Below are 10,341 nucleotides of genomic sequence, written 5' to 3' on the forward strand. Positions count from 1 at the left end.
TAAATTTATGTTATTAATATGTTCTAGACACCATTTTAAGCATTTGACATGTCATTTTATTTTCCTCCAAACCTCATTATTTTTCATATTTTTTTGGTTGAGGAAACAGAGGTTATATAAGTTGTCCAAGATTACTAGTGATAGTGGAACTAAATCTGGGCATTCTGACCCCAAAATATATACTCCTAATCAATCTCTATAAAATAGTTTCCTTCTTAGGATCACAGCTTTGGGCACTTTTTAATGCTGAAGTTCATAAGATAGTGAAAGACAGTGGGTGGTGGTTGTGGGAAGGGATAGTTTCACCAGAAAAACTCAGAGATCAGTGGGCCACTCTGAAATGCTACTGAGTGAGGTTTAGCCTAGGGGAGGAACAATCTCATCCAAAGAACATGGAGTTCTGAAAGCTCCTTAATTCCAGAACAACTCATGACCTGATATATTTTATTTCATAGATGACCGTGGGCTAGGTGGCAGCCCTGTGAGGAGAAGTCTTCTCAGACCCCTATAAGAATAAGAGTCTAGGATGCCACTACAAATGGAAGGATGTACAGGCTTATGAGACCACCCCACCATAAGAATGATCTTAAACAAAATATCTGAGGGGTTATTTCAAGGAAACTTCAAAAGTTTCCTCCCAATTGGGAAGAAAATATTAGTTGCACATATTCCTCAGTGAAGTTAAAACTAAAGCTATCATTTACTGAATAGAGTGTGAGGGGGGAAAAGTCAGTAAAGGGTAACTCTTCTAATGGAAGTAAATCTGCAGAGAAACGTGGTTCTGATGGCTTGTCTTTTTATTAGCTATTAAGTCTATTTAACAGAGAAATTCAGTCAAAAATCATTCATTAACTAACAGGCATCAATATCATTTGATTCATTAATCATTCTTTTAAGATAATCTTATTTTATATCATTTTTACCTCCCCATCGCTGAGATTAAGGAGTGAGTCTTGGAAAAGAGCATGCATTTCTCCCAATTAGAAAATGCTAGTCAAATAATCAAAGAAGTAGTGTTACAGGGTTGCATTAATGATATGCAGGCAAGATTTTGCCATAGGACTCTGTTATAGTCTCTTACAATTTAATTTGAAATGTCAAATATTTTGACTGCTTAAACAACCCATTAAGTGCTTTGTGAAATTACAAAACATTCTATATGTGACCTCATATATATCTACTTCAATTATACACCATACGTCATGCTCAAGATCTCGATTTATTTGAAAACATTTAGTCCAATTTATATTAATGCAGGAAAATCACATCCAATAGACCACAATGTAGAAGAGATAAAATAATTCTGTCACATTTCCACGCAAATGCAATTTGATATTTAATTAAAGAATGATAAGTCACAATCACGTGTAAACAAATATTCTCTCAGTAGTAGTAAGAACCTCTTTTGAGTATGTAAGGTCTTCTGGGTTTATTCTCATATAGCTGTCGTTTCAGAATGTAAGGAATTTTTCTTTTTATAACTTCTTCCTTTTCATTTTTTTCATTTCCATTATCAAGAACATCTTCCTGAATTAACTGCAAGACAGACAGAATATGAATGAAATTTGCATGCATAAAGTCTTTCATTTTAGAACATTTTTCTACATTTTATCTCATTTGCTATTTAGACAATAAAGCATGTGAATGAAATATATGAAATTCAAAGCAATTAACTGTTTTGTCCTAGGACAGATGGCTATCAAGTGGCTGAGAAAGGATGAGAACGTGGTTTTTCTGATTCTCTTTTCAGTGTTCTTTCTAAGTTCATCAGTCTGTATATGTCATGACTGTAAACTAATGCCTCTAATTGAAGAAGCACACTTAATAGAACTGAGTATTTTCCAGGCTTAGATTTATGCTAGACCTAAATGTTGTAGAAATATAAATCACAACAAGTAAAAAGAGTTGAATCTAGTAAACCAAGTTTGTTCTCGAAGGTCAACAGGATTTTATACTAAATTATTTACTGACTTAACTTGAAAGCCATTCCAGAGATCCATTCTCATTCATAGAGGTGTTGCCTGACTAATTTATGCAGCCATAGAAATTAACATATGTGAAAGCTCTGTTTTAATGGTAAAGATCTCTTTAGATTGTAGTGCTTAATAATTAAAAGCAAGTTCAGATTCAATAACTCAAGGGAGCTACTCTCCATGTAAAATCTTGTCTAAAATCTCATGGAGTATGTCTCATTCTAAAAGTAGTTCCAAACACTTTTTCCGATAATGGCATTCTTATTTAATAATTTCAGCTAGTGTAAACCTTTCTTCAGTTTTACACATAATTTACATGAAATTTGAAACAAACAAATGCTTAAGATAAGAATAGTATTCTTATTTGTGATAGTCTTCTAAATATTGGGGCAACTGTAACTAATACTGATAGAAGACTAAGTTTTTAATTATAATGCATATGCATTGAATCATGTCACAAACTATTATTTTATTTCAACTCACAGCTATTCGATTTCAGAGGAGAAAAAAACAGCTACTATCAGACAATCTAGCTTCTTAATCTTTTGTTTCTTTCTGTGTGCAGTCTGTAGTTACTTGTACTATGCTCCGAATAATATTTTTATTTTAAATCATTCAGTAACATTTAAAATAGCGAAGTCTTATGTGCACCTGATTTAGTTGTGTAATACTTTATTGAGGGTTTTTCATCTGGATAAATAGAATGTAACTGACATTTCCCTATGTTAAAGTCAGTATTTTTCAAGTGTTTATGACTTCAATAACATTTTAAAGACTAAATCATTTGGCTGAAACTGTAATTAAGGGATGAATAGTCGAACAAATAAAATTAAAACTAACTTTTTAATTTTTCATCTAGAAAACATCTTTTGTTTATAAGTTATAATAAACTCTAGAAGTTGTTCTGCATTTGTTCTTTTCCGTAGGGTATCTGCGATAGTCAGTTATAGGAATTGTTATTTAGAAGAGAAGGTACCTTCAGATCCTCAATGTTGATGTAAGCCCAGAATATAAAATATTAGGCAAATTTCTCTTAGAGATTAATCTGAAACAGTTGTTTTCCTTCTCAGAATTTAAAATTTTCTTTTCGTTTTTTTCTTTAAAGCATGTTTTACTCTTCCAAAGGAATAAACATTCCCAAACAAAAGGTGATGAATCATCAGCATAGTATTTAATACAATAGATTCATCCAGTACTTCATTATTGTTTAGTATAATGAAACTAGGATGTCTTGGCTGTGACGGCTCTGGTTTAGCTGCTAAGGATGTCTGAAATCCATGAATTCAATTGAAATAGAAATAAAATATATGTATGGGGTATCTATCTATCTATCTATCTATCTATCTATCTATCTATCTATTTATCTATCTATCTATAGAGAGAGAGAGATGAGAGAGAAAGATGAGAGAGAGAGATTCCTATTATTCTGGTTTTATTTGCCTACTATTTCAAATACAAACAGAACCTTTAGTGTTTTGTGTTTGTGTATAAACACACATAACTGTTTTTTTTAAGAAGACATTTGATTTCCCTAAATTTCTTAGGCATGCTACTAACTACCACCACCACCTAAGCATGACATCTATTTAAGCATAATAAAAGCATGTGAATCAAATCCGACTCTTAAGATATATCCCCCTTTTAAAATTGAAGAAAAAATATTTTGCTAAACTCCAAATATTTGAAGGACACTTTGAAGATCTGAAGGAATGTTAACCTCAACACATGGCTTCTTCTTCTTTAGTACTGTAAGTCTTCCTGTTATGATAATAACAGGCTAAAAAATTCAGTACGAATAAGAGCTAACTATAATTATACTCATATTTTCTTTTTGTTTTACCTCCCATTGTTGAAAGGCCCTGCTGTGACAGATATTTCGGATCTGGTATATTGTCAACATTGCTTCCAAGCTAAAGCCATCTAAGGCAGTGGGGAATTTCCTTCTTGTAATAAGCTCCTCTTCACGAAACTCCTCTGTTTCCTCGGCTTGGCTGTTGAGGTTATTTATCAGACTGCAAATATTTAGCAGGGTCATCTTCCAAGACGGAGCCCTTGCCTTACTGATCTGAAATACAAAAATAAATAAATAAATAAATGTTGCATTTTAACCTTATATTTTATGAATAAAAAATAAATAATAAGAGCAGACAAGTCGTGGAATCTCTCATCAAAGGAGAAATATGTAAAAGAAGCATGTGGAATGATGTTCAGCTTGGCTACTATTAGACTGGAAGACTCGTAAAAATACAAGTACTCTCAGTGGTGTACTCTTGGGGACATGGGACTCACACACTTCCTTTCCTAAATGTTTGTTGTTCTGGAAATAGATTGGTGTGATTTCTTAAAGGGTGTTTTGTCAATATGTATTAAAATTATAAATGTACATTCCTTTGATTAAGATTTTATCTGAAGGATATGCAAATCTGTGATTATGAACATAGTCACTGAAATGTTTTCAACACTCTGAAAACCCTATCAACTAGATCCCTTGGGTATGATTATCCAGCCATTGTTTCAATTTTTTGATTATGAAAACTTAGAGGAAACATGCTTTATTGTGTGGCAGCAATATCTTACGTCCTGCCAGTTAATGGGATACTATAACACATTTGGAAAGCTCTTTAGAGAGCTTTCTAATTGAATATTTTCCAGTGTGTTCCTTAGAATACTAGTTCTGTACCGACTGGTTTTAAAAGAGGAGTTCCAGTATCAAATAAATTTAAAAACTTGAGTTTAAAGAAAATTTAAAGCCATCTTAAATTTAAGTATCCTCAGAGTTTTTTATTGGCAAATCCACATTTTAACTTTTCATTGGTGCCAGTATAGTATCCAATGTTCCCCCAAACTAATTGACTGCAGAAGGCTTTATTCATAAAGTATCTGACAAGCCTAGTATTGTCTGATTATGTTTTGGATGAGAAAACTAAGTTAATCACCTTGTTGCTTTCTGCCATGTAAAATAGGCACTATATCACTCAACACTACTGCGTAATGTCACATATGAACACTGGTCATACCTAGAAAGCATAGCAGAGAAAGCATTCTTGACCAAAGGATGTCTAAGTACTCATATATTTGAGAAATTTTAAATAAGTTTTAAATTATTTCACTCAGGGGAATGACAGACTCTCTCCTTGACCAAATCTGAGTCAGGGTTCTCTGTGCCTTCTTGACTATGTCTAGATCTTGAGTTCTGTCTTTGATCCATTTACTCCAGTTTTAACAAAAAGCCAGCTGAGTCAGTGTAGCAAAAATGCTTCATTCTTAGCATTTGGTCACTTTAGATATATCTGATATTTGATCAAATTTCCACTCTCAACATGAGAATCCTATTGAGTCAATCTGGAAAAAAATTTTCCTATCCTTAATGTTTCCTCTTAGGAATTTCCCATCCACTGACCCTCACCCTGCTCCACACTTGTCCTTGTTATATTCAAAGTTAAATCCAATTTCTGAAAAAAACCCATTACGTTCGTTCCTGTTGATTAAAATTTTCCTTATTACCTTTAACAAGTGTTACAAACAATCTTTCTTTAACAATAAACAATCTTACTTATTAAATTATTTTATACAAATGTTTGGAATAAGCCTAAGCCTACAGATAAGAAATTAAGAATATTGGTTCATTGTTTTTAAGATGAAGAAAATAAGATCTGTGGTTCCTATTTACTATTATTTTTATTTTATTTTATTATTATGTTATTTCTTTTTATTATGGTGATGTTGATTAACAAAATCCAGTAAGTTTCAGGTGTACAATTCAACAGTAAAGCATATATATATATTGCATTGTGTGTTCATCACTCATAGATCTCTTTCTGTCACCACATATTTGACCACTTTCATCCTATCTAACTTCCCTTTCTCCCTCCCCCATACCATCTTTAGGGAACCTCGAAGTATATAAAGCAATTACTAACAGAATTAAAGTGAGAAACAGACCAAAACACTGTCATAGTAGGAGACCTAAATACCCCACAGTTGAATATGAACAGATCATCCAAGCAGAAAATCAATAAGGAAATGATATCCTCAAATGACACATTAGATCAATTGGACATAATTGACATATATAGAGCCTTCCACCCCAAAACAGCTGCTTATACATTCTTCTCTAGTGCACAAGGAACATTCTCAAGGATTGACCACATACTGGGACACAGAGATAGCCTACTTACCATTATTTGATTTAACTTCCTAATGCTGAATAAGATCCTGGTCAAATTTCTGTTTCCTTCATTAAATGGACCTAATTGATATGATTAATACTCACCACCAAAGGTGAGGGTTAGTAATGAATCCTAGATTTCCATTAGTTCATAAATTAGTTAGTTCATAAATATTTATTAAACACCTACCATATACAAGGCATTGAGTTCGATCACAAAACTTACAACATTCCAGCAGTTTTTTTTTTTTTTGAGACCCTGAAGAAAACATACAGTACCAGGTTTTGTTTCTTAATAAAGCTTTACCAGAATATTAGCAAACATAATTCTACTTATATAGTGAGGATAGTTGTACCTTAAACAATTAGGGAAGAGAAACCTAATATGGTGAGTCTTGAGTAGGAGCATTGCTGCAGAAATTAGCCAGGAGTTTGGAGCACTTACTTTCTTACCATAACATCTGTTGAGTCTTCAGCCTCAGTCACCCAGTGTTGTAACAGTAATTGCACCAGGTGGCTGCCTCACCTCAAAACTTGTTTTTTCTTTGAGAAACATCTTTTGATCTTTTGATCTTTTGATCATCTACATTTAGATACACACTGATTGACTCATTCGGTGTAAATCAATATCGTGTAGTAGCATGGTAATCAAGTATGTCCTAATTTAATTTTTTTCCCTTAGGTACAGGTTGGGATCTAAGAACCTCACTTTCAAAACCCAAAGAAAGGAATAATAAGGTTTGGTATATCAGGTTTTACTTGATTCAATAAAAACAATGAGCAGGGACAGATAATACTTCTGTTATAGGAAGTATTTAAATCCAAGCATGGATTTAATGTAAATATCTAAGAGATTATGAACTCCAACCCCATAATTAAAAAAATAAGGAAATGAAGGCAAACACTGTCAACTGCCTGCTTGCTTAAGTTACAGCTGCTGGATTAGATCTCAAAGCTTCTGTTTGCCAGTCTACTACATTTATTCATGGATTGCCATGAACTTTCATTTTTAATTTAGGAATTTCATTTTATTCTCTTCGCTATAATTAAAAAAGCAAAATTATCACTAAATTTTCATATATGTATTTAATTTGAGGTCAATATACCTTTCCTCATACACAATGTAATAAGAATGGAAATGGGATTTTTTAAAAAATACATGTACCTATCCACATAAATAATATGTGATTATTTAATTAAAGTTACAATATATTGATTGAGAGTCACTATAATTTATTTTCCTGTCACATCAACATCCTTAACTCCTTTGAACTCAAGGAAAAGTTTCAGAGAAAGGAAGTGCCTCCCAATGAACTTTTCTGTCTCGATGGGAAGTTATTACTATAGGAATAGGACATCATGTTTATAATGAGAGTTCAATCTTCGAATGTTTTTCAATCCTTGGTTAAAGAAAAGAAAGTTACCTTTGATGTATGCATGTTGGTCAATAAATCTGCTTCCAGTGCTTTTATTTCCTCTTCTGAATCTGAGGAAAATTAGAACCACATGTTTACTATATAATCACATATCATATAATTATATTACAACCTATAGATTTTAGATTAATCTCAAAAAATTAGTCTTAGAGGCTTATTGTCTTTCTTCTGTTTTTATTCAACTTAAAATATTAATCAGAAAAAAATATATGTATATGTTTTTTGTTTTTTTGTTTGTTTTAGGCTAACAGACAGCTAGGATAACAGAAGCCTTTCTAAGAAAATAAGCACCTGATTATATGCCAAGAGGGCTATTGATGATTAGAGGTGTTTAATCTCTAAATCTCAGAATTAAAAAAAAAAAAGATTATATATTATAATAGAAATGTCATAAAATTTGCTGGTTAATTTCACCAGCAATAATTTACATATATAGACTACCTGCATATTAATATTTAAAAACAGGTGTGTATAAAAGATATTTTAAGACAACAACAAAAATACTAAAAAGCATTGCTTACTGATAATTTTAAAACAAGAAAGACATTCAAATTTAACTTGAGATGCTATTTTACAAAACACATTTTGAAAAATTTTTTTTTAATTTAAACAAGAATTTAGAATTATTTCTACTTAGCAATCTTATTACAGTCTATTAAGGAAATTGTTTAAGCAGAAGGGAAGCTGTCCATCAATACATGTACAACAGAGTTAAAAATGGATTTCTGATTTTTTAAAAATATCCTTTCTAGTTTCCACTAAGAATACTCTACAGAGAAGAAAAATTAGGAACTATTATAAGGTAATAAAAATAAAGTTATAGGACACTGCAATAAGATGACTTAAATCAAACTCACTGATCTACATGTCATAAAGCAGAAGTTAAAATTATTCCATCTTCTTTGCACTCTACACTATTATCAAGAAGTTTTGTCACACTTGGAGAAACTAAATTAAGAACTATATTATACCAGAGATCTTTTTTCCCTCCTATTTTTAGGGGCCAAATCTGTTCTTCAAAAGGAATTATTAATTCCTTTAACCATTTATAAAAAACGTATACCAAAATCCCCATAAAATTTGGCTTATTACAGCAAGAAGTTTCAAGATTTAATAAACAAAATATTTTATCAATAACCTAGTTTTTCTCACATGCTCTAAGTGTACTTCTAACCTCAGGTAGCTATTAGATAAAATCAAAACTGTAAAATAATTGGTATTTATCTCATAAAAATTGCAAAGTTAGAAATTCAAAGTATTTTTTTAAAGATCAAAAGAAATTAAAATTTTTTCTAAATAACATTTACATTTTTTGATACATTTAATTCCATAATTTAAATGAAATAATAGCAGGAGTTTGACATATTTCAATGTCATTTTTATAAGATAAAAATGTATAAAACAGGTTAAATAATTTTTCCTGCATTTATTCCCTGTTTTCTTTTTAACTTTGATGTAGTCATTTAATTATTTTTAACATTAATTGAAGTATATTGTAAGCATTATATTTCATGTCACTCTTCTAAATTTAAATCTTATTTTCAAGATGAATTATTGATAGATATTTGGCAATATATGGCTTCTCCTTAACTATTATGTGCAAAACATCCTGCAGGTACATAATTTTCATTAATATAAGTACACCAGTTTGCCAAATACATTTTGTATCAACTTAAACAACATGTAAAAAAATAAAATAATTAAATTAATCGGATGTCTATTTGTCACATAGAAAAACTATAAACTGTATTCATCAAAAGGACTTGGAATATTTTTGTATTTTTCTAGAAATAATTTTCTACAAATAATGCTTTATTCATTTATTCATTAATCATCGATTTTCATATTGTTATCTTACCCCACACACAGAAACAGAGTTAAGAAAAATAATTTGGAAGTTGGAGAAGCCACTGCCTTCTAAGAGAATGACTGAGGATGAGGTAGAACATTTTGAATGAAATGGGCTTTAATTATTGGTTTGCACTTTGACAAAGCACCATCTCTATACTTATTATTAGATTGTGACCAGCCTTGTTTAAGTTTCATTGAAATCCCTTTTATTGCCTTGCAGGTTTAAAAACAGAAAAGAAATCTTTCAGTTCTTGTAATCATAAAGACAGAGAAAGAAAATATTCAGCTTCTATCACAAAAAAAATAAAAATAAAAATCCAGAATAAGGGAGAAACTCTTCTCCCTGGATACATTAACATAAGAAGCAACGAACTGCAAAAAAGGGAAAAAGAAATCACTTCAAGGAGTTGTGAAATGCAGCTGAGCTTACCTGAGCACAGACTCCAGGAGCTGAAAGCCAGGAGTATCATGCATACCAGCTGGATTTTCATTCCTGCCATCATCACCTTGAGATTTCTAGCAAGCCAAGTCTATAAACCTCAGAGACCCGCTGAAGTAAGGACTCTCTCTATTGCTTCCTCTTGCCTTCAGCTGACTTGGAAAGTGACTGAACTGTGAGAGATGCTTTGGCCATTCCCTATATATATAGGCAGGAGGATGATGTCATGAGACTACAGGGATTAGCATCTCAGGATGTGCCCTCCCTTCATCCCCATCCCTCCCCACCTTTCCCCCACTTTCTCCTCCCCTTTTGCTTTGTCCCCCTCTCTCCTCTTACACTTCGGAAGCACGACTGAAAGTGACATCTTCTCTAATTGTCGCTGCTACTCCAGACTTCTGACTCACAGAAGGAGTAATTCAAAAACAATTCCATAGAGAGCATCCAGGACTAGAACTTCCAGTACCATTCTCT

General features: G+C 32.0%; 1 protein-coding gene across 1 annotated transcript; it reads right to left on the reverse strand.

The window, feature by feature from the left end:
* Positions 1-794: 794 nt before the first annotated feature.
* On the reverse strand, positions 795-10,042 carry NTS (neurotensin). The gene is made up of 4 exons (XM_016140633.2): positions 9,859-10,042; positions 7,566-7,627; positions 3,814-4,038; positions 795-1,536 (listed from the first exon to the last, which is right to left on the reverse strand). The coding sequence occupies exons 1-4, from the start codon at positions 9,929-9,931 to the stop codon at positions 1,384-1,386; spliced, it is 513 nt and encodes a 170-aa protein (XP_015996119.1). The 5' UTR covers positions 9,932-10,042; the 3' UTR covers positions 795-1,383.
* Between the last annotated feature and the right edge of the window lie 299 nt (positions 10,043-10,341).

This window comes from Rousettus aegyptiacus, unplaced genomic scaffold (genome assembly GCF_014176215.1).
Source record: "Rousettus aegyptiacus isolate mRouAeg1 unplaced genomic scaffold, mRouAeg1.p scaffold_m13_p_2, whole genome shotgun sequence".
Classification (NCBI taxonomy): domain Eukaryota; kingdom Metazoa; phylum Chordata; class Mammalia; order Chiroptera; family Pteropodidae; genus Rousettus; species Rousettus aegyptiacus.

What these genes read in the sequence shown, in the direction of transcription:
- NTS (XM_016140633.2), bottom strand. Translation starts at nt 9,931, where the DNA reads ATGATGGCAGGAATGAAAATCCAGCTGGTATGCATGATACTCCTGGCT. An exon ending in CCAACATGCATACATCAAAG is followed by an intron (nt 4,039 to 7,565) that starts GTAACTTTCTTT and finishes TTTGTATTTCAG; the next exon opens with ATCAGTAAGGCAAGGGCTCC. An exon ending in GGGCCTTTCAACAATGGGAG is followed by an intron (nt 1,537 to 3,813) that starts GTAAAACAAAAA and finishes TCTGTCTTGCAG; the next exon opens with TTAATTCAGGAAGATGTTCT.